Source organism: Podarcis liolepis, assembly GCF_965112155.1.
Source record: "Podarcis liolepis genome assembly, chromosome: 1".
NCBI lineage: Eukaryota > Metazoa > Chordata > Lepidosauria > Squamata > Lacertidae > Podarcis > Podarcis liolepis.
This window is the reverse complement of record NC_139554.1, coordinates 118,319,931-118,344,163: the sequence shown is the minus strand read 5'-3', so window position 1 is coordinate 118,344,163 and position 24,233 is coordinate 118,319,931. Positions and strand designations below refer to the sequence as shown.

At 45.9% G+C, this 24,233-nt stretch overlaps 1 protein-coding gene across 2 annotated transcripts; it reads right to left on the bottom strand.

The window, feature by feature from the left end:
• Nucleotides 1-8,260: 8,260 nt before the first annotated feature.
• CFAP210 (cilia and flagella associated protein 210) lies at nucleotides 8,261-23,860 on the bottom strand. Of its 2 annotated transcripts, none has more exons than XM_083468825.1 (9): nucleotides 23,749-23,860; nucleotides 21,163-21,377; nucleotides 18,593-18,766; nucleotides 16,650-16,843; nucleotides 15,106-15,262; nucleotides 13,027-13,166; nucleotides 11,325-11,517; nucleotides 10,650-10,814; nucleotides 8,261-10,013 (listed from the first exon to the last, which is right to left on the bottom strand). In XM_083468825.1, the coding sequence occupies exons 1-9, from the start codon at nucleotides 23,831-23,833 to the stop codon at nucleotides 9,675-9,677; spliced, it is 1,662 nt and encodes a 553-aa protein (XP_083324951.1). In that variant the 5' UTR covers nucleotides 23,834-23,860; the 3' UTR covers nucleotides 8,261-9,674. The 2 variants fall into 2 exon arrangements, with proteins under 2 accessions (XP_083324951.1, XP_083324952.1); XM_083468826.1 differs by having other exon boundaries at nucleotides 23,755-23,853.
• Between the last annotated feature and the right edge of the window lie 373 nt (nucleotides 23,861-24,233).

The following is a 24,233-nucleotide window of genomic DNA, read 5'->3' as shown; positions in this document are numbered from 1 at the left end:
TGACCACCTGCAGGGGCAGTGTGGCCGGCAGCAACTGTATAGCGTGCTTGTCGACAAAGTCCTGCCCTATAAAGTCCGCGTTGCTGCCCGAGTCAACTGTGATGGGCACGTCAGTGGTGATTCCATTGGGCAGCTGGAGAGATGCGGTGAGCCTCACCACTGGTTTGGGCGGGAGGGGGTTCACGGGCTGTAAAACCTCTGGGGACTGCGTCACTAACACGTCTGGCTGGGCCCCAGGGCCCCTTCCTCCAGCCAGACTGCGTCGTTTCCCTGCAGTGGTTCCCCTTGCTGCGGTGCTGCAGTCACCATTGCCGAGGCTGCAGTAAGCTTGTGGAGCCTCTGGGGACACTCTTTTGCCATATGCCCTGGCTCCTCACAGACGTAACACTTCCTGTTCCCTCTAGGAGGCTTCGCTTTCACTGCTGCCGGTGCTAGGGCTCTGGTTGCTGACTGAGCCCTTGCACCTCCAACCTCCATAGGTTCGACTCCTCCTCCTGGCGGAGGCGTGGATTGCGCCCGCGCTGCTTCTCTGGGAAGGAAGGAGGGGCCCCTGGCTGGTTCACGCTCTCCACGCCCTTCGTCCCTGCTCCACGGACGTCCTTCCAGCCTCACCCCCACTGCCAGTGCCCTCTGAACGACCTCCTGGGTGGTTCGGGGTCTCTCCCCCCTCGCGATCTCATCTTTAATCGAGTTGTGCAGCCCCTCCCAAAAGAGGTCTCTTACAGGAGCCGAATCTCTGTCCCATTCCAGGGCACTGACCAAGGCGAAAAAGCGGGCATGATACTGCCTGACGCTGGCCCTCCCTTGTCTCAGCCCATGCACCTCCTTCCGTGCAAGATCCACGTCAATACTTGATAAAAAACACCCATCCATCGCTTTAATAAAGGCATCTGCATTCTGGAGCGCTGGATCCTTATCTCTCCATAAATTGCGTAGCCATGCTTTCGCATCCCCATGCAAATGGGACATGATGAATCCCACTCTCTCTTGCTCATCTCTAAAGTCTTTATGCAGCAGTTGCAGTGCGCACAGTACGTCGGCTCTAAAGTTGGGATACTGTTGCAGGTTCCCATCGAAGTGAGAGACCAGCCCGCCTGTCCGTCTCGCCAACCCAATTCCCTCCTGCCGGGGTGTCTGCTTTGTCAGCACGTCTAACCTGACCTGGAGATCCCTGCAGGCGGCAGCTGCCTCCTCCTCTCTTTTCCTGGATGCGAGAGCCTCGGCATTCAGTTGTGACACTGCTTTTCTGAGTTCCTCTATCTGCTGCTCAGCCGTCATGTCGTCTGCCGTTCGTGAGCTCGCTAGTAGGCACCTGTTTCTCTCCCCTCCTCGAGGCTGTAGATGCCCACAAGAGGGAGACGGAGCTTACTGTCAGAGCTGCTTGAAGATCCTAGCTCACAGAGGATCACGCTAGCCAGCGATCATTAAGTAAAAGTCTTTATTGAATTACAGTTTCCATTCTCACGCTGCTGCGGGCAACTCTACGTCTAGTAGCTAGATCGGCGAAGCTCCGTCTGAGTTCCCGCCCCGTGTGCACCAACTTAATATCCTAGCCTTGCTCCACCTTTTCCGCCTGACCGTCCTCCTCTGGGTCCCTCTACCCCCCGGGGCTTCTTCCTTCCGGGATTCTTCTGACGCTGACCCGGACCCTCCTGCCTCCTTGCGCCGGGCTTTAGGACCTGGCTCCCTTTCGGGGCTGCTTACTGCGCCGCCTTCCTCTGCATTTGAACTTGGCGCGCGCGCCCAACCTTCCACTTTCCTCTTAACCGTTTCTTCGCTCCCCGATGGAGGTGTGGCCACTCCTGACTCATGTCCTCCCTCCTGTGGTGAGCTGCCAGCGCTTCCCCCCTGGCTCCTTTCCTCTTCCCTGCTTCCTGGCGGTGACGCTGGTCCCGATTTCCAGCTGCTCCCCCCTGAGTCCCCTCTGGCTCTATCTTCCTGGGGTGCCCCCCTGGACTCCCCCCTTGCCCTGGCTACTGGTGCTCCTTTCTGTGAATCCTCTGATTCACTGGAAAGACTGGGAGATCTCGGGTCGTCGTCATCACTCATCTTTTCTTCTGCCTCCTCCCCTTCGCTCTCTGTTTCCTCCCTTGCCCGTGCCTCTGCTCCTAAACCCCTGACAGCTGGTATGTAATTGAATACCATTCCCAAAAAGCAACAGTCTTGAAGTGCCCTTAGTCCACGTCCCCTCCGCCCAGTATTGCCATTGACACTGTCAAAGTCATTATCACCAGAACTTCTAACAGAAGCTTATTTAAATTGGGTATCAGACCCTGAGCATGAAGCAAACTCTAACCACTGAGCCTTTCCCCAAAGGGGTATTTAGGTAGAGGACATATTTAACACTGACCAACAGGTGGGCAATTCACCTTGTGGTCTGCACATCCATTGCACCAACAGCTATCTATGTTCCTAATGATCACGTTATCCACTATCAGAATGTTTCCATTCCGGATGTAAAGGTAAAGGACTCCTGGAAGGTTAAGTCCAGTCAAAGGCGACTATAGGGTTGCAGCGCTCATCTCACTTTCAGGCCGAGGGAGCCGGCGTTTGTCCACAGACAGCTTTCCGGGTCATGTGGCCAGCAGGACTAAACCACTTGTGGCGCAACGGAACACCGTGACGGAAACCAGAGCACACGGAAACACCGTTTGCCTTCCCGCTGCAGCAGTACCTAGTTATCTACTTGCACTGGCGTGCTTTCAAACTGCTAGGTTGGCAGGAGCTGGGACAGAGCAACGGGAGCTCACCCCGTCATGTGGATTTGAACTGCTGACCAAGAGGCTCAGTGGTTTAGACCACAGCGCCACCCATGTCCCTGTTTCCATCCCGGAACAGCATCCTCAGCACAAGAGGAAAGTTGCTTGTGTCACCACCATAACCACCACCACGATTGGTTCCTCTTCCTCCCTGATGTCCTCATTCCCTGAGACCTTCATTCTCCATGACATTAGAGAAGCTGTCCCCCAGGGCCGTCTTTAGCATAGCTGTCAACCTTCCCTTTTTTTGCGGGATATTCCCTTATTCCAGCACGGTTTCCTGCTGCTTCCCGCTGCTATCCCGGATTGTTAGCTATCCCGTAGACTGTCCCCGGGACAGGTGAGGCTGCTGATCCCTTATTTTCAAATATGAAAGTTGACAGCTATGGTCTTTAGCATATGCACCGCCAGGGTACAACGATCCACCCAGTGCCCCCAAATTTAATTTTGCGTGCACAGCACCGTTGAGAATAACAAGTGCCATCGTTGAGTCTGACAAGCGCCACCGCTGTGAATGACAAGCGCTGCTGCTGGCGTGGCGAGTCTTTGGTAAATGGGCTCACAAAGTCGAAAGTCCTTTATTGAAACAGTAGGTATACATTTCGGTAATACCTATGTATGTATTTTGTTTTTCTAGCTTGATCAAAGTTATTTATTATTTCATAACAAATAGTTAAGAGCTTAGGCGTCTTCAGCGGCAGGCGCCTGACACCCCCCAGAATTTGGCGCTCGGGTGCCCCGCACCCCTTGCACCCCCGGGTAAAGACGGCTCTGCTGTCCCCCTAAATGTGGGACACCACAATCACGTCTTCAAAGGCCTTGTCTTGTCCCCTAATGTTTCTTCCTTTCAGCTTTTCCAGGTCAGTAGCTTTAGCCTCATAGGAGCAAACTTGTTCCATCACAATGAGGAGCTCATTGCACAGAGCACATAATCATGACTTCTGTCCAGCAGGCAGGCCGTTGTGTATGTCACATTCTGTACAATGCAATGTAATAATAATAGTAGTAATAATAATAATAATAATAATAATTTATACCCCTCCCATCTGGCCGGGCCTCTCCAGCCACTCTGGGCAGCTCCCAACAGAATATTAAAAACATGATAAAACATCAAACATTAAAAGCTTCCCTAAACAGGGCTGCCTTCAGATGTCTTCTGAAAGTCAGATAGTTGCTTCTTTCCTTGAGATCTGATGGGAGGGCATTCCACGGGTCGGGCGCCACTACCAAGAAGGCCCTCTTCCTGTTTCCCTGTAGCTTCACTTCTCGCAGTGAGGGAACAGCCAGAAGGCCCTCGGCACTGAACCTCATTGTCCAGTCAGAACAATGGTGGTGGAGACGTTCCTCCTTACAGTAAGGCAATGTCATGGACTAGCTAGATGCAGAAAAATGGTAGAAGGTACCAGCCAGGGAACCCCAAAGGGAACTCTTTCAACGTATACCCCAGTTGGCTTCCTATCTGAATATATTTGTTTGTTGAATTGATTGCTTCGGAGTTTGGTAACTTCTTAGCTCAAAGAAGAGGGAGAATGGTTTGCCCTGGTCTCATTGCCCTGTTGCTGAACTCACACAGCGGCCCAACCCACTGTGTTATGCTACGTGTACGTGCAAAAGCTGGACGTGAGATGGGTCTAGCAGCATGGTCCTCCTCCTTCCTCTACTTGTTAACTGTACACATGGAGAATATCTGAGTAGATCGATGCTTTCTTCACGTGCCTGCATCAACATGTTGGGTGGCACCTTAGCTGTCAAACCTTATTGGACGCATGATATGTTATTAGCTGAATACATCTCAGCAAACCTTCATTAGGTTTTAACCAACCCGACACTCTTCCTGCGTTTGTGCTTTGCTGAACACCAGCGGGAACAGAGTTTCCTGTGCGATGGCGATAACATCTGCTCGACTTTGTTGTCGGCTGCTCGAGAAAGTTGAAGACGGTGCCCCGCGATCTATGGAAAGCTGCACAGCCTTATCTGATCCTTACCAGATATTGCTGGAGGAAATTGACCATGAGGGCTGGCCCTACTTAGGAAATATATTTTTTTACAAAAAAAAGGTCATTAGATAAGCACTTTTGTACACTTTTGCCTAGTCCTTCTAGGCAATGCAGTCCAAAGTAGCATGCAGACCAAAGGAAAACAGCATGTTGCATACACTTATATATTTTCTTTGGTAATCAGCCGTATGACTTTTTCTGGCACAGCACGATGCCAAAATAAATTGATGTGAGCTATTATTTTTACCCTCTTCCAAAAACTTTTAAAAGCATTTTTAAATGTCAAACAATTATAACCAGTGGGACTTTCTTCCAGGTACATCAGAAGCTGCCATTATAGTGAGTCAGACCATTGGTTCATGTAGGTCAGTATCATCTAGTTATTGTGGCTGATTGTGGCTCTCCAGGGTTCCAGATAAGGGATATTTCAATGCTTTTGGAAGGATTGAACCTGAACTATAGCTGTTTCTTCACATATGCATAGGATCAGGCTGTTGATCTTTATTATTATTATTATTATTATTATTATTATTATTATTATTATTAAAAAGCTGGCTGGCTGCTAGACAGACAGACAGACATCTGGTTTTTATTCAAGGTCAGGTCCATACCGACCACAAGAAAACCAAATGCAAACACCAAATGGAATCAAACAGTAGTGCAATTAGGAATATATATAGGGGATGTTCATATTCTAAACCAACAAAAATTCTATTACTTTATGTAAAATATTTTAAGTATCTGACTTATGATGGTACTGTACTTTGCCTGTCCTAAGTAAATGTAGCAGCAGTCAGACACACACGTTTTACATATGCTTCCATGAAATTATTTGTGAGGTTTTCCATAGTCTTGTCCTGGGGAGTATTCCTGATAAAAAATAAGACAATGGAATAATAATTCTATTTTTGCTTTAATGGCTCCATGTACTTTGTTGACTTACATAGCATCTAATGACTGTCACTGTTTCCTTTGAGTCGCCTCATAAAACTGAAATGACTGGAAGTGAGGGTAATAACTCCAATGGAAATTAGAAGAGAAAGGGAAACAGGATACATTTTGAGTAGCCTGAAATATACAGCCAAATCATTTCTTCATATATTTTTGCTTTGGCTGCCGTAAACGATGTGAAGCACCTATGTCCCCAACCATGATATCTGAGAGGACAGAGCATGAGACTCAACCTCGGGTCATGGGTTCAAGTCCCACATTGCATGAAAGATGCCTACATTGCAAGGGATAGACCAGATGATCCTTATGGTCCCTTCCAACTCTATAATTCTATGATTATCACTCAGTGAGGGGGTTTGGATGGCTTAATTTGAAGACAGGTTGTTGAGATATTGCAAATGGGTCATTGACAATAGTTATAAAAACTTCTCCGAGCCTCCCCTTTCAGAAAGGGTAAATCCTAAATAAACGCTGTGCAGACACTGCCCTAAATTTGCTTGCATCAGAAGCAGGACACGGGTGGCGCTGTGGTCTAAACCACTGAGTCTCTTGGGCTTGCCGATTGGAAGGTTGGCAGTTCGAATCCACAGTACGGGGTGAGCTCCCGTGGCTCTGTCCCAGCTCCTGCCAACCTAAGCAGTTCGAAAGCACACCAGTGCAAGTAGATAAATAGATACCGCTGCGGCAGGAAGGTAAACGGCATTTCTGGTTTCCATCATGGTGTTCCGTTGCGCCACAAGCAGTTTAGTCCTGCTGGCCACATGACCCAGAAAGTTGTCTGTGGACAAAAGCCGGCTCCCTTGGCCTGAAAAGCGAGATGAGTGCCACAACCCCAGTCGCCTTTGACAGGACTTAAACGTCCAGGGGTCCTTTACCTTTTTTGCATGGGAAGCATGAATCCCACAGTAAGCACCTGCCTGAAAGCACCTTGAGACTCAAAAAAGATTCCACTGTATCCAATAGCAGTGTTTTAAACCCCTCCCCTGAAAGAATTTACACTGCACATTCAGTCATCATGCAATAGCACACTGTTAAGACCCTATCAACTCACACTGCAAGTGGGTATTGTGTTTCCCCTCCCACATTTCCTTATCTAAAACAAACACCTTCTCGCATGTGCAAAAGGGCTGCTTTCCCCCTGATTTGTTTGTTTTCTTCACGCAGGGAGGTGTATTCTAGCAGGCAACCCACAACTTGAAGTTGGAAGCGATACACTCCCAGCAAAGCTATGCCACGTGATATTTCTGGCCATAGAGTAAACTGGCTGTCAAGTGCAAGGGCTGGCTTGACATTGCTCATGGCAGAAAACATGACACCGATACTAGAAACTAGCAGCAGTACAGTCTGCAGCAAAGCTTTCCAATATGTGTTGCAACACGTTAGTGTGTCGGCTTCAGTGTGTGTTGGCTTCAGTGTGCACAAACGCTCCCTGTGCTCTTCCCAGGGCTGGAAAGGGATTAGTTTAACCTCTGGTTTGCTAGTAAAACTGAATTACTGTGTCATGAAATGCCTAAAAAAGTGTGAAGAGTTTGGAAAGCCCTGGTCTACAGCAATGCAGCAAGCTAGGGAAGTCAAACGGCAGTACGGGTTATTCTCGTAAGCTGATATACATAATTGATCCTACTTGTCTAATTTTCTCTCTATTTAGGTCATGAATCTCCTGATCCAAAGACCCGCCTCTAAATTAAGTCCTATTCAGACTAGCAGCTGTATCTGTAACCTTTTGTTCTTACAGTTTGATTCTAAGAGACCATTATGGGTAATGAGGTCCTGTTTCAGCTATATGAAGTGGTTCCATGGCTCAACCACGATCGCTGCTGTCTCAAGCATCTATACAATAGGCTGCACTGTAGGCCTGGTCTCTGTTGTATGTCACTTTGCATGTCTCTGGTTCTGCATCCCCAAAGGACCCTGTTTTACTACAAAATAGGATTTTGAATCCTAGCCTTTGTGGAGAGGTGTTTTCTGGAATGTAACCTGTATCCCAGCTTCAGCATCAAGATTTTCCATGGGCTCTTCGCTGTTGAACTGGTTGGCCTTGTGGCAGCTGCTAATAAATAGAATTCTGAAGCTAAGCTACTATCTCCGGGTGACATCACTAAAACCACAAACTAATGTATCCCTTTATACCAGGGGAGTTCCCCAGTAGATAGATCCCCCTACCTTGCCTGTTGGTGGCCTCGTATTGTGGCTTATTGAGAGGCATGGAACCAACAAGTTACCTACATGCAATGCAAATACTAGATGCCTGAATTCCCAACGCCAGTTGTATGTCCACACCCACCTTGTGCAAGCAATTTCCAAACCTGAAAGGAAAACTTATTTTGTCTGCATATCTCCTTTGCAACACCAGAGGTATGACACTAATTGGGTTGGGGGATTCAATTTAAATTGGCCTTAAGCAGCATCTGAAGCTCATGATACAGGAACCACGCTAAGGTTAAGTAGCTCTGAGTCTGGTCAGTACCTGGATGGGAAAAACCATTTCGGGATCCCATTTTTATTGCATTTAGCTCCCTGGAGGAAAGGCAGGACAGAAATGTAATAAATAAATGCTGCAGTTTGTTTTTATTTTATTTAAAACACCACTGCTATTCGTTTTTTGGTAAAGAGGTTTCCAACGCATTTCTATAAACAGTTTTGCTTTATAAAAGTCAACACTGAACAATATTGTTCCCTGGGCAATATGTCAACTCCGAAACTGCAAAATGATGTCATAACAAAGCTTTTATTACAAGTAAACAGTGCATTGCTGGAAATTATCCTTTATTACGTTGTAAGCCATCTCACACTTAAGATAAACTATTGTTTCTTTTCACTGTTCATCAAAGAGGCACTTATACTGAGGTCTTAGTTATCTGTTGATTAAAATATTGTTTAAAGGCTAGATGATGATTGATCAAGAAGGGGTGACAGAAGATCTACAGGTACGTGGTCCATGACTTACTCATACTAAGGGTCGCACTATTCCTACTTTGTGTAGAAAACCAGCCACTGCTCATCTTCCTTTTAATCTTCCAAGTTGATGGCAGTTCCCAATTTGACACGCAATGCAGCGAGGGGCAGTTGAAAGGGAACAACAGAAGGCAGCAGGAGAGATGCTGTCTTCCTGTTGCATTTATTCTGCAGCCCTAACTACTTTATATTCCGTCTGGCCCAAGATGAGGTTTCCCAGTCAAGGGGGTGAAGGAAAGGATAAGCACCTCTGTTCCCAACTACAGTTACTTCCTTGTATATGGCTCCTTACTTTGAGTGCCACAGTCGCTCCAATGCATGACATTTCTCTCTTTCACAAATAACTAGTGTAGTGGAGGGTGGGTGGGCTCTAACTCTTTTTGCCCCTCTCGCACCGTGGTCCCAATCCAGATCGCTGCCACCTATGTCCATGGGGGCGCCAGGGGAACATCCATTAGCTTCGAGTGCAAAAAGCAGGAGAGGGGGAGTCCCATCCAGACTGAGAGCATAGCGAGGGTTAAATTGCATATACCTCCCCACAATGCCACAGTCTTGATCGGGATCAGGGAGTGGCATGCTGGCTATTGAAAGAAAACTAGCCATGGGTGGGATTTTGGCCATCAAGAGGCAAATACCTGATCAGGAATCCTATGTTTAGAACTAAGTGGCTAGTTAATGCTTTTAGCCTAAAAAGTTTAAACGGAAGCGGTACAGCAAATGGTTTGTTCGCGAAGTGCGTGTTATTTTTGGTGTTCGTACAGGTGGCAGAAACTGAAGGAATAAAGGAGTAGATATTCCTGAAATAAAACTGAACAGAAAGGTGTGAATGGCTATTTTGGAACTTCTAAATGCTACACATCATTAGAGCTACGGATTTTCAAAGTTATACGTAAATATATTTGGATGGTTGCAACCTTTATTAAGGTGTCTTAAACTTGCTAATTTTCTACTACAATTTGGGGTTATTTAAAAATGCATTAGACTTTCACTGTAGCATTCGGAAGGGTTTTCCTTACCATGAAAAACCTAGCCGACCCTTAGTGTGACCATATTCATATTCATTTAACCATTTCATTTCTTGAGCTGTGTCACCTATAAACGGCAGCTTAGTAGGCTGCTTTTCACATGGCTGTTCATTTTCTCTAAAAACTGGTCTGTTTATACCTGAGTCACCTTCATTGAGTGCTTTCAAAAGAGGGTAGAGATTTCGAGTTGTCTTGGATTGCTCATCAATGATTTTCTTTGCATACTTCTGGAATTCCTGCTCCTTGAATAATAAAATGCGTTCTTTTTGTCTGACATAGTCCGTTTCCGCTTGTTTTTCACGATCTTCTTTTAACTTTTTTTCGACCTGCATTGGAAGGGAGGAGGGAAATATTAAATATATCCAACAATAATTTTATAATATATTAAAACTGAAACTATAAAGTTACAGATGTCCTGATTCCCTCAATAATAATAATAATTAGCGCACGACTGAAGCACTAGCTAGGATAAATGATATCGTGTGGGTGCAATCCTTGTTCTATAAAGTTAATAAACGTTGTGAGTGGGACACAAGTACAGCATTAACTACCGAATGTAAACTTCAGCATTCTGAGAATCCCAGTTTAATCAAGTGAAACTAAGCTTTAAGTATCTGTAATGGCATTAGTCTATTTTCTTCCCTCCCTGCGCTCATGCGGTCTCTTTCATTCATTGCCACTGTTGTTTGCCGCTTGGGAGCAGGGAACCTGTCAGTTTTTGCCTATTTAAATATTTAAAATACCACCTACACTTCCAAAACATGGAAGATCCCCCTCATCTGATTTTGTCATCTGGAGACAGAGGAAGCCTGTCCTTGGGACTTCATCCATTTGCAGGTGCAGAGGGCAGTTTTCTCACTCAAGACTGCCCTCTCAAGCACTAGACAGAAAATGTACAAGTCATATTCCATTTTCGCCCTTTTTAAAGAAGTTTACTTTGTAAACTTAATGCCCATACTTACTATCTGCATGACATGGAAGTCTTGTAATTTTAAGTTTGCACAATGATTTCTATGTTTCTTGTCTTTCTCCAGTTCTTGGAAAATCCGATCTGCTTCTATTTGTCCACGAAGTATTTCTTGAGCCTCTAGTCTGTCCTGTTTTTCTTTCTCTTCTTTCCTTTTAATCTATAACAACACAATCCAGTTCTTATCCTGTGGTAGTGAAGCCTAAGATCTGATGACTCTCTAACCTGCTACTAACATTAAGAGTTACATATATGCAATTTCGATATTCTGGGCAACCAGTTTTTAAATACTTTTATGTGTAAGCCAATCCCACTATTTTAATGGAATTTGCTTTCATGAAAGCTGCTCAGGAACACCGTGCCTGTGTAAAAGAAGTCTATTTTTTGAGATGAAAGGTGGCATCCAACACTGTCCACTTGCAAACTGAACTTCTGCTCTCTCAATGCAACTTCACCTTTCTCTCCCTCCCTTGTGGTCTCCCACATACCCTCAAAATCTGTTCTACATGGCTGGGGGATCCTCTGAAACCTATTATGGGGTGCACGGGGGAAGAGGTAAAAGTGAAATCCAGTTGTGCAAGCAGACTGCTGACCCAATGCTGGATTCCACCCCAACTGATAAATAAGAAATGGTGAAACAGAAAAGCATGCTTAATTTTATTTTTCTTACCACATTCATTCTGTGCTCTGTGATGGATTTCAGTTCAGCATTGTTCTTTTCTTCTTTTTCTTTGCGTTCTCTCTCCAGCTGCGCGTCCGTCTCTGCAATGTCCCTAGCGATACGCTCATCCTCATCATCAGCCTCCTTTTTCATATGAGCCAGGAGGCGGCTAGTAATGTTGTCTCTGTGCTCCTCCATTAACCTGCAATGGTTCAGCCATAAGTGCCTAGATTCATCAACTGCGTGCTGTGAGGGGAGGCCTGGGCCATGCCTTGATTAAACTCCCAAGCTGGATAAAACCACACTCCTCTATGCCAATCAGAGGAAGGACTGATGCTCCGTATGTCTACCCATACGTGACACCTGGTGCCAGACAGGTGGCGAGCTGGCTGCCAAGGAGCAATCAGGAGCCTTAAAACGCTCCCAGTTGTTCCTCGGTGAGGGAGGCTTGCTGTCAGCGATCTTCAGCTGATTGGTGGTGAAAGCAAAGTCACCAAGTTAACACAAAGTCAGCAAAGTTAACACAAGCAACAGCTGATTTACACACATCCAACTGGCGCATGATTGTGCACACGCACATCGCAGCGACCCGGATGTGGGTGGAAAAGGAGGAGGGCTTATGTGCACTCTGCCATTGCGTGTGATGACCCAGAATGCAAATCGGGAGTTGCCTGTAAGTAAGTAAGTAAGTAAATCTGCACTACAGTGTTCCCGACCTGTTGGTGCCTACCCAAAGTCAGCTTGCGATCAGCATCAATCAGCTGACTAGTGCCCACTGGGGTCAGATGTACTATGGAGTTGCTGCTTGCCTGAAATGGGCTTCGCAAGCTAGATGGAATCTGCACTTGCAGCAAGCCCCAAACATAGTTTGCTGTAAGTGCAAGTATCTCTTTGACGGGCCGGCTTGAATTGAAGCTGGTGACAGAAGAATATTTCTCTGCGGTTGCAGTTCAAGCGGCACCTGCAAAGGAATTCTAGTTTGCTTGGAGTCACTTGTGATGTCAGGTGATTGACACTTGTCAGAATGGCCCACAGTACATCACCGAGGTAACTATCTGGTCCACTGGCTGCATCCTATTCCTTATCCGTGCCTCTGTATGATATTCATCGCTTATACTGGTTCCTAGGCAGGTCTATGGGCACATTTGTTTGTTTGATTGATTTGTATCCTGCCCTTCCATCCAGGGCAGCAGACACAACAGTCTAAAAAACAGTTTTAAAACATTGTCTCAGATCAGTGATCTTAAGGTTGGGAGATTGCTTGGCAACTCTATGTATGCTGCCTTGGGTTCCGCGATGGAAGAAAGGCAGGCAAATGTTATCAGTCAAATAAAATAAAATAAAAGAGTTCACAGCAGAGTAAAACTGAATCAAGAGTCCTTGGTCCCACAGAGCAGGATTCAACAAACAAGTCCTACTAGCAGAGGCCAACTAAGAATCTTCATTAGTGCAACAGGACTCCCCCCCCCCGCCCCCCTTAAATTGGCTCTGTTGGGACCAAGAAGAACCCCCAGAAGAATATGATGGGAAGGTGGGGGGGATTGTTGTCAGGCAAGCGGAAATGCTGGCGTGGATGCAAGAACAGCCGCAGTGTTACTTTCCTTTCATAATATCTCGGTGTGCGAGATGGGGTCTCTACCGTAATGCTAGAAAACTGTACCTTGTTTTATCTGGGTAATGTGTTTCCATTTCCCGCTCGCATTCTGCCTACCTGTGCATTTCATCTTCTTTTGCTTTTCTCAGCTTAGCCATAGCCTGCTTTGCTCTATAATGTGCTCGGACTTTATCATCCTCTTCCTCTTCTTTTTGCTTCTCGATAGCCTTGAGAGTCACCTGGTCAGCAACATGTGCCTTTAAAAAAACAAAACACAAAAAAACCCAGAATGCGTATTTTGTTTACCAAAATAAGTGTCAAGCAGAGCACACTATAGAGTCGACTGGCTGGAGGATAATTGGAGGAAGCCCTGCTGCCTCCTGCTGGTCAGGGTAGAAGGTGGATTTTTGTTCTTTGCTGATCCTTCGCCGGCCCTGCTTAACACAAGACCCCAAACACCCTGTATCAAGGGCTTGGCCAGCTACCATCAGTGGGAGCACCACCAGCAGCAGCTCTCCAATGACCTGTGCCTTCACTGGGCAAACTGGGGCTGGAATGACACTTCTGCCCAATCCTAACTCTTTCCAAGTGCGGGTTCACAGAGGGGTGGCGCAGAATCTTTACATAACGCTTCACTGTGTTTGCACCAGCTAGGCCCGAGCTATGGAAGAGGACAGAAAAGATCATGAAGAATGTTATGTATTTATGCAAAGTACAGAGTTGGGAGAAGGAGATTTATAGGGATTTGTTCCTGTTTTCGACATCAAAGGAGCAAGAAGCAGTGGTGACAATGCAAATATAAGAAAGCATATTAATGTCATCTCGTGTAAACATGGGTACCAATGTTGGAGCTGTGTAGCTGTTATGGAGCTCCTGACACCTTGTCCTTGAAAAAGTGCACCTTGTGGCTTGTATTGGTCCCGATACAGACAACTCGCTGCAAAAATATGACTGAACTCCAATTTTTGCACTGCTTACAAATCCCCGCCCTTTGTGCACCTAACTAGAAGTCATTTCTGTCAAGTATGGAGACTATTGGCATTGTTTCATATGCAGATTCCACAAAGATATCAACAGGTGATGAAACACGAATGGGAAATGCCCTTTAGACTTTGCCCAGAAGTCAACTTTGTCAACAGCTGGTTTGACACTATAGCAGAGTTAGACTGTACCACCTTCACTAAAACAGTCGTATTTTGGTTTTTGAACAGTTTAGTTCTTGAACATTTTGGCTCCCGAATGCCGCAAACCCAGAAGTGAGTGTTCCGGTTTGCGAACTATTTTTGGAAGCTGAACATCCAACGGGGCTTCTGCAGCTTTCGAATGGCTGCAGGAGCAGCCAATCGGAAGCCGTGCTTTGGTTTCTGAACGTTCTGAAAGTTGAACGGACTTCCAGAATGGATCCCGTTCGACTTCCAAGGTATGTCTGCATTGCCAATATCCAATCTGCCATTGGGAATAGTAGAGAGCACCGTCATCTGTGTGAGCCTCACAGCTGCTGAATTAGCACATCCCTAAGAATCACCCTAAGAATCAAGAATGAGGGACGCGGGTGGCGCTGTGGGTAAAACCTCAGCGCCTAGGACTTGCCGATTGCATGGTCGGCGGTTCGAATCCCCACGGTGGGGTGAGCTCCCGTCGTTCGGTCCCAGCTCCTGCCCACCTAGCAGTTCGAAAGCACCCTTAAGTGCAGGTAGATAAATAGGTACCGCTTTATAGCGGGAAGGTAAACGGCGTTTCCGTGTGCTGCTCTGGTGCTGGCTCGCCAGAGCAGCTTCGTTACGCTGGCCACGTGACCCGGAAGTGTCTGCGGACAGCACTGGCTCCTGGCCTCTAGAGTGAGATGAGCGCACAACCCTAGAGTCTGCCAAGACTGGCCCGTACGGGCAGGGGTACCTTTACCTTTACCTTTAAGAATCACCTATCCAAACAAAATTGTGCATGGAGGCAGCCTCTCTCTCCTGACCTTTTAACTAGAGGCTCCCCTACAAAGTAATATCTGAAAAGCAATGACACAAGCTCTTGGCCTAAGCAGCAGAAACCAACTTTCCCTCCGTTTGTCATAAGCAGGCCTGTGAGTAATTTGACTGGTAATTTGTCCAAGTTAAGTACCTAGTCAAAGTCCAGTGGAAACTGAAATGCATTTTTTTCAGATCCTAAGTTCCATACATTTGGCTACTAACTCCCATTTCATACCTGATGCTCCTTTCTACGCCTGATTTTGTCTTCACGCTCCTCCTGCTCTTTCTGCAGCACTTCCTGTTGATTTAGCAGGACCTGCTCCTGAATCTCTGCCCTTTCCCTTTTGTCTTCCAGCCTGCTCAGTTCTGCTAGACGTTCGTGCTCTTTTATCCTAAAACATAGAAAAGATTGGTTAATGAGGCATGTCTAAAGTTCCTCTACAATTGGCAGAAGTTCTGGATGCTCAAGAAGACTGGTACAGGTAGATTGCGGTTATTCGCAGGACTTCTTTTCTCTCTCTCTCGAAAGGTGTACCCCCACTTTTCAACCAAATTATGTCCAATACAATTTTTAAAACATTAAAACAGTTTGGAAAATTAAAAAATCCTACCGGTGCCCTTGCTCCTCTGGCTGATAAGCAGAGACTAGGGTAGCCTTCCTCTCAATTATTATTTACTGAATTTATATACCGCCCTATACCCGGGGGTCTCAGGGTGGTTCACAGAATAAAATCAAGATATAAAACCACAAAACACCTAATAAAAATAAAAACAACAACCCAATAGCCCCCCTTCCCACAACAACAACAACGTTTTAAAAGGGCATAGGATGCAAATTGGATCAACCAAAGGCCCGGTTACAAAGGAACATTTTTGCCTGATGCCTAAAGGTATGAAGGTGCCAGGTGAACTTCCCTGGGGAGAGCATTCCACAGACAGGGAGCCACTGCAGAGAAGGCCTGTTCTTGTGTTGCCACCCTCCAGACCTCTCGTGGAGGAGGCACATGAAGGAGGGCCTCAGAAGATGATCTCAGGGTCCGGTAGGTTCATATGGAAAGAGGCGGTCCTTGAGGTATTGCGGTCCTTAGCTGTTTAATTCTGAACTCTCAGATCAACTGGCAGTTGGAGCTAAATGTTCTTTCATTTAAGGGGGGGGGGAGGAACCAGACAGAAGGCCTTCTTGGTTGTGACACCCGCCCTGTGGAACGCCCTCCCATCAGATGTCAAGGAAATAAACAACTATCTGACTTTTAGAAGATATCTGAAGGTAGCCCCGTTTAGGGAGGTTTTTAATATTTGATGTTTTATTATGTTTTTAATCTGTTGGGAGTCACCCAGAGTGGCTGAGGAAACCCAGCCGGATGGGCGGGGTATAATTAATAAATCATCATCATCACTGTCTGGCGAATGGTTGAGGCCAGACTGGCCTTCAACTCGCCACTTGTATTCTTCCTAAAAGAGAAAAGATGCAGCATCCCTGCAAAGGTCCTTATTCTGTTGACTAGCAACAGAGGCCTTCCCCTCACTTCTGGAGTCCCAGGGCGAATGGTACTTGGAGTACAACTTCCTTCCAGCAGCGAGAGGGAGTAAGGAGTCACAGCTGCTAATTCAGAACATGGTCCAATATGGTATGTTTTGCTTTCCTGCCCCATCCCCCAGCAAATGTTAAAACAGATCAGTTTCTATGTTGTTGCTTTATGGGGCAATGTGCTTATGCCACAAATGACATATTTATTTTATTCTGTGGGCTTAAAAAAGAGCTCTGCTAATTATATTTACTGTTCCAGTTGATCCTTGCTGAGTTGCACTCTCTTCCTACGGTTCTCTCTAATCTTTTCCTCCTCTTTTTGTACAGCTTTTTGACGTTCACGTTCTACTTCTTCATCTCTGCAGCGGTACAGGTTTTCTTTTACCTTTTTAAATTCAATCTGAGCATCTCTTTCTTTTATGCATTCGGTAAGTAAGAGCGCTCTCTGCAAAATAAAATTGCAACGTTTGATAGGGATTCTTTTTATTGTTTTATTTAAACAACAACAAACAATATTTTAAAGCAATAAACGATGCACCAGTGATGTAAGCATTAAACAAATGATGTTTCCCCTTAACAACAGTAGCTGATGATTTCTAATGTGTTAAGAGAGAGAACTCTGAAAGTTAAGTTACATTACACTTAATAACGTGTGGGTTTATACTGTCTTGTGCTTTGTTATTCCAATATATTATAAACAAATTCAATTACTTTATAAAATGATCATGAGGTTGTCTTCCTTTTCTAACTCTGACCATGTTTGTCGATCGTATCATATTTACAATCTCCCATATTTTGATTACCCAGTTCTCTGCTGATAAGCGTTTTTTCTTCTTTCCACTTAGGAAGCAACAGTCAATAACTTTATGACCATTTCTCTATTGTCTGTTAAAACATGGTATTTCACATACCCAAACAATATTGGGTATGTGGGTTCATTAGAAACGTATACCCTGTTAATAACATCAGTTTCTTTTACATACTTCAATCCAAAGAATCTTCGTTTTGGGACAAGTCCAAAAAATATGATAAATATCTGCATTTGCTGCTTTACATAGCCAGCATGTATTGCTTGTTGTCCCAGATATATGGTTCAACCTTAATAGTGTAAAGTACTATTGAGATATAGGGACGTGGGTGGCGCTGTGGTCTAAACCACAGAGCCTAGGACTTGCCGATCAGAAGGTCGGCGGTTTGAATCCCTGCGATGGGGTGAGCTCCCATTGCTTGGTCCCTGCTCCTGCCAACCTAGCAGTTTGAAAGCACGTCAAAGTGCAAGTAGATAAATAGGTACCGCTCCGGCGGGAAGGTAAATGGTGTTTCCGTGCACTGCTCTGGTTCGCCAGAAGTGGCTTAGTCATGCTGGCCACATGACCCGGAAGCTGTACGCTGGCTCCCTTGACCAGTAAAGCAAAATGAGCGCCGCAACCCCAGAGTCATCCATGACTGGACCTAATGGTCAGGGGTCCCTTTACCTTTTTACTATTGAGATATAAGTTTAAATGTTATATAATTAGAGAACTTTGTCAACTCACAAGGTTGGGGGGGGGGGGACCCATGAGCCTAAGTCACTTGGTTCATGCCACAAAGGTATAGAGACTGGAGCCGACAGGGGAAAGCAGGTTGCTCTGATTTCTGGGTAGAGACAGAGAGCTGGGTGCTGGCTCTGCTTGCTTCATCAAACAAGTTGACGGAGGAAAGCAAGTTTCTTTCAACTGGGGAAGGTCAAGTAAACAGGATGCTATCTCAGAGTCCCTGTACCAGTGTTTCTTCAATAGCCTCGGAATCTGCTCCTGTCTGGGGCCTATACACATTAAGATAAGGTGGGGGGTGGCAGCCATTCTTGGACAGTTTGGGATGTGACTAGCCTGCTTTGCAAAGAAAGGCATAAGCTGGTTCTCATGGCCTCACACAGAGCTATTACCTTCTTCCAATATTAATAATCTGTGTCAATGAAACCAGTTTTTCAAATTTGTTAACCTGATAGCAGTTTTTTACAGATGGGAATGCTAGCCCCCCCCCCATTGCTTATTGTATTAGACAATGTTTTCCCAGATACGCTCGGCTTCTTCTGACCCCAAGCAAAGCTTATTAACAGCCATTTTGATTGTGCCTATTTCCCTCATTTAATACAACTTCTATGTTGAACATATCCCCCACATTAAAGTGAAATAATAATAATAAAAAATGTTACATGGAAGTCTTTCACTCTCTCATTCTGGTAGTACTGATAGAGTTTGGATTCTGCCACTGCCTCTTTTCGCTTCTGTGCTTCATACTTTGCTTCTTCTAGGTCAACCTTTCTTTTTTCTTCCTCATCCCTCTCCTGACGCTCTTTCTTGGCTTTCAGTTTCGCTTGTGCCATACCCTGCAATGCAATATTTTATTCATTTATTCATTCATTCATTCATTCATTCTTGTTGCAATCTGTCTGTCTCGAGAAAAAATGGAGTACACCTCTGGGGATAAAGTCAAACCAATGTGTTAGCAGCACCAAAGTGACCTCATCGGGGCACAAGCCTGGGCAGTGTGTATAGAGGTCCTGTGCTGCCCAGACAAGATCCACCCCATCCCCCTTTCAGTCTAGCTGATTTGGTCGAAAGAAAAGCAGAGTGATATGTTTGGCACCAGCTTGGCTGCAGGAGTTGCCAAAAAGAATCATACAAGGCGCCAACCGTCTTAGGGACTGCAGGGTTTACTTCTTATCCTTTTCTTCTCCTGAAGATATCCCACAAGGCAGTAGAGGTTTAGGATCAGTTTTTTCCTTCTCCTAGATGGGCTACCTTCCCAGGTAACAAGCCCCATCTGTCCTCACGTCCCTCTATAGCACATATAGAAACTGCCTTCTTGACCACTGGACCCACTATTAGTCTCGTCCATTCAATCCGCCAGAGCCTGTCTTTGCAAACTCTAACTCACCTAGGGTTTGAGGCCCATCAGCTACCCACACCTGGTTTATCCAGCCAGCTGAAGCCGCTTCCAAGGAGTGGCTGCTGTCACAGGTGAGAGCTGAGGGCAGGGTGGGGACCAAAGGTGGATAAACTACCCCAGAAGGAGTATGACGCATACCCCACCAGAGGTACCACCCCTCCCCATAACCCTATGCACCCAACTTCCTTGCATGATGCATTGTAATAAAGTACTTAACTAAGACATTTGGTCTAGAGTAGTAAACAGGCATTTGTTCATTTATAAACTACTATCTATGAATTTTTTTTATATATAACCCACTGCTCTGGCACACACATGCTGCACATTATGACACCATGCAAGGCACCCAGTGTTGCAGATACAATGTCAATGTTGAGGATCAGAATGTTGTTGTTTAAACTAGCATCAATAACACTAATACTCAGCAGAATGAGAAGCAGAGAGCAAGGATCTGCCATCACCAGCCACTGCTGTTTTCGCCGGCTGGGCAGACTCCTCCCCTCCCCTTCACAGAGGCTTGTCCTGTGAGAAGGACCATCTGATCTGAGGGTGACGGTACTGGGTGTCTATGAGCCATGAACCTACCTGCTAGGATGCCACAAAGTGTTGGCAGATTTCATTTAGGCCCCAGGAGATGAAGGCCCCACCCAGTAAGGTCAACAACTTCTGGCTGCATTGCAGTCACTTCCAGGTAGGTTGGGTTGCCAGGCTATTTCTCAGGAGCCACCAACAAACAAACAAATAATGATCAGCCTGTTTCCATCCAATCTGTTAATTTATAAAACCTTGTACCTTTAAGATCATGGTGCCTGTATTTTCTTTGATCCCTGCCATATCCCCTTTTCCTATTTTGTCATTTAGTTTTTTAGTCTGTAAACCTGAGGGCAGGGGCTGTGTTATTTTTCTCAGTTTGTAAGCTCCTCTGGGAGCTTTCCTGATTGAGGAGTGGGGCCTATACATGTAAATAGTGCTCAACAGTCTGCATAGTAAATGTGCTATTTTTTATCTATTGCAATATGAGTTGACCTGAAAAATTCATGGTTGAGGCAAGTTCTGAACCCAGGACTTCCCAGGTCACACTATAAAATTATCACTATCATCATTATTATTTATTAAATTCACAGGGAGGTTTACAACTTAAAAATACAAAATGAGAACACAAGATACCTAAATAAAAAACAAAATCAAACCAACAACACCCCCCCACACACACACAACTAACATATTTAAAAGGCCATGGAATGTTTAATCAGTCAAAGGCCTGGTTATAAAGAAACATTTTTGGCTGGCACCTAAAGATAAATAATGAAGGTGCAAGGCAAGCCACCCTGGGGAGAGCATTCCTCCAAAAGGGAACCACCTCAGAAAAGGAACATTCTTGTGTTGCCACCCTGCAGACCTCTCATGGAGAAGGCATATGAAGAAGGGCACCAGAAGATGATCTCAGGGTCCAGGTAGGCTCATATGGAGAGAGGTGCCCCTTGAGGCATAGTGGTCCTAAACCATTTAAGGCTTTACAGCAATTTGAATAGGGCCAGGAAACTGATTGGCAGCCAGTACAGTCGGGCCAGGATTGTTGTTATATGCTCAAGCCATCTTCCCCCAGTGAGCAACCTGGCTGCTGAATTCTGCACCAGCTGAAATTTCTGAACCGTCTTCAGAGGCAGCCCCATGAATATCATGTTGCAGTAATCTATTGCTGATAAACACATATATTCTGATTTTACTGAAACGCTTTTGACTAACCAACCCAGTAGTAAGAAAAAGGATAGAAATACAACCAGGACTGTCATAAACATTCCACAGGCATTGAAATGTATGTGTGTCACTTACCGCAATAGTGTTATGCCAGTTTTTCACAAGTGCTTGAGACTTTAAGTGCAGATCTTTCCGCTCCTTCCTTTCAGCACGAATCCGGGCTGCTTCTCTTGCTGGGGCGGTGAGGCTATCGTGAATCCTCTCCCATTCTTTTTTGGGGAGTATAGTTATTTGGCGGAGATCTACTCCCACCGGAAGAAATATTCCCTCCACAACATCATCTTCGTTTGCTAGATATGAAAAAAAGTTTTCTGTCAAATGCCACTTACTTTTAGAAGACATCTGAAGGCAACCCTATTTAGGGAAGCTTTTAATGTTTAATGCATTACGGTATTTTAATATTTTGTTGGAAGCCGCCCAGAGTGGCTAGGGAAGCCCAGCCAGATGGGTGGGGTATTAATAAATTATTATTATTATTATTATTATTATTATTATTATTATTACGATTCTGTCACCTTCTGGGCAAAATGATCATGCTTTCATACTAGGTTGAGATAGCAACCCTGGGCATGCTGTATGATGGAGACATCTTCACACTGCAACCCTAAAAACATGTTCATTCTCTGTTTTCAGCGCAAATGGTCCCATGTAAACGTTCATAGGATTAAAGCCTTATAGGTCTGCTGAGATGCAAACACTTCAGAGTTCAGGGGGACTTATTCCCAGATAAATGACAATGGACAGGATTTGTCAAAATATTGGGGCCATTGGGTACATTTTGTATTTTGGGAGGACGTGGTGGGCACCACCCTCTCTGGTAGCTTTTATTTGCCCTTCTCCAGCTCAATCATTCCTGCTACTTTTCCACCAGGGGGGTCAAAGATAGCTACCCTCTCCTCCTCATGATGGGGTTTGTGGGTGCTCAGAGGCTTCACAGCTACCAAGGAAGTAAGTCCCCAATGGTGTCACTATGCCTACAGGCGTCACACCAGTGACCCCAGCAATATAAGATTTCAGCCTAAGTCAACTTATGGATTCCTCATAGTGGAATAATAACCACAACATTGAGGACATTTCCCAAGGGCCATTGGCAATGTGAAAGAAGTTATGACCTGAAAACAGAAGTGGCAAAAGGTCCCTATCTAGGATTCGGTTATGAGACGCTAGGAGACTGTTAGGGAAATGAGCTATTTAAGATTTCCCCAGACATCCCACCTTAAACCTATCACAGTTAAGGCCGCATAAATGAAAATGCTGATAGCGGGGAAGCGGGGCAAAAATGAAATGCTTAGAATATAAGCCACAGTTCTTCTGAGGATAGGGAAGACCCCACCAGGGTTAGTGGCAGCACCCAAATGACACTTAAGTGTCATTTTCCTGCTAACTACAGCTTTTAAATTCAAACAGCAAAGCTGAAATCTCCAGCTTCAGGGGCAGCCCCATTCATTCATTCGCTTTGCATCCCGCCTCTTCACCCGAGGATCTTGGGGCAGTTCACAGCATAAAAATCATAGCTGTCAACCTTCCCTTTTTTGCGGGAAATTCCCTTATTTCAGTGCTGTTTCCTGCTGCTTCCCGCTGCTATCCCAAATTGTTAGATATCCCGCAGACTGTCCCCAGGACAGGTGAGGCTGCTGATCCCTTATTTTCGAGGCTGCTGATCCCTTATTTTCGAGGCTGCTGATCCCTTATTTTCAAATCTGAAAGTTGATAGCTATGGTCTTTAGCATATGCGCCGCCAGGGTGCAACGATCCGCCCAGTGCCCCCAAATTTAATTTCGCGTGCACAGCACCGTTGAGAAATGACAAGTGCCATCGCTGAGTCTGACAAGCGCCACCATTGTGAATGACAAGCGCCACCGCTGGCATGGCGAGTCTTTGGTAAATGAGCTCACAAAGTCGAAAGTCCTTTAGTGAAACAGTAGGTATACATTTCGGTAATACCTAGGTATATATGTATTTTACTGTATTATACTGTATTGTTTTAATTAGTGTTTTTATAGTTGTTTTGATTTTGTGTGGAGTGCCCTACCTGGGTGGATGGAGCAGCCAAGTAATTTCGTTGTCCCCGAGAGGGGGCAATGACAATAAAGATATTATTATTATTATTATTATTATTATTATTATTATTATTATTATTATTATTATTTTGTTTTTCTAGCTTGATCAAAGTTATTTAATATTTCATAATTATTTCATAATAATAAATAAATAACAGGTGAGGCTGCTGATCCCTTATTTTCAAATCTGAAAGTTGACAGCTATGCTGCTGGTCCCTTATTTTCAAATCTGAAAGTTGACAGCTATGATAAAAATACAAGACAAAAACACAAAATACATAATAATAATAATTCTTCAATTAAAATTTGTTTTCAACACTGCACTGCCCATGTATGCCGTGTCGCAGCCACCTCTTGCTGACAAAACCCATCTATTCTGATTTCACCGAATCTCTTTTGACTGACCAACAGCCCAGCAGGAAGAGAGAGGACAGAAATACGACGGAGAAAACTCGCCCCCCAACCTCCCCGCATTTTGCCAGGGCGAAGGCGCCGAGCCTCATGAGGAGGCTCAAACTGGCAGCGGGTCCAGGCGCATCAACGGGGACCGCCGCCGCCCTCCTCCTCCTCGGGCCCCCAAGCAGCGCCTCCTTCCCCTCACACGCACGTGTGGCTGGGCGCTCCTGCCCTCGGCGCTTCTTGACGAGCACGGCCTGGCGGGCGGCGGCGGCGGCGGCGGCCTTCATGGCGTGAGGCGACTCGGGGCCTTAGCGCGCGTGCGGCGGTTGCCAAGGCAACGGCGGGACGGCGGACGGGAGGGAAGTGACGCGACGTTCTGAGGCGGCGCGAGAGTTGTCCGCGCGCCGCTCACGTGACCCGGCTTCGAAGGAGACTTTGCAGGTCAGTGCGGCCGGGCGATTCCAGCTGCTGCTGAAGCCGTGGCGGCAGCGGTTCTTGTTGTCGTTGTTGTTTTCTGTTGCGGCTGTTTACCCCCCCCCCGTCCTCGTGCGCGTGCGCGGCGCCCCCTCCCGCAGCTCAGCCTGTCCCTCTGCCTCGTCCTCCGCGCTTCCTCCGGGCTCCGGGCCCGCAGGCGGCCCCAAGCCGGAGGGAGACGACCCGGGTTGGGTGGATGTGGGGTGGCGGGGT

What these genes read in the sequence shown, in the direction of transcription:
- CFAP210 (XM_083468825.1), bottom strand. Translation starts at nt 23,833, where the DNA reads ATGAAGGCCGCCGCCGCCGCCGCCGCCCGCCAGGCCGTGCTCGTCAAG. An exon ending in AAAGAAGATGAAATGCACAG is followed by an intron (nt 11,518 to 13,026) that starts GTAGGCAGAATG and finishes GAACCATTGCAG; the next exon opens with GTTAATGGAGGAGCACAGAG. An exon ending in CAGAGCACAGAATGAATGTG is followed by an intron (nt 10,815 to 11,324) that starts GTAAGAAAAATA and finishes GTGTTGTTATAG; the next exon opens with ATTAAAAGGAAAGAAGAGAA.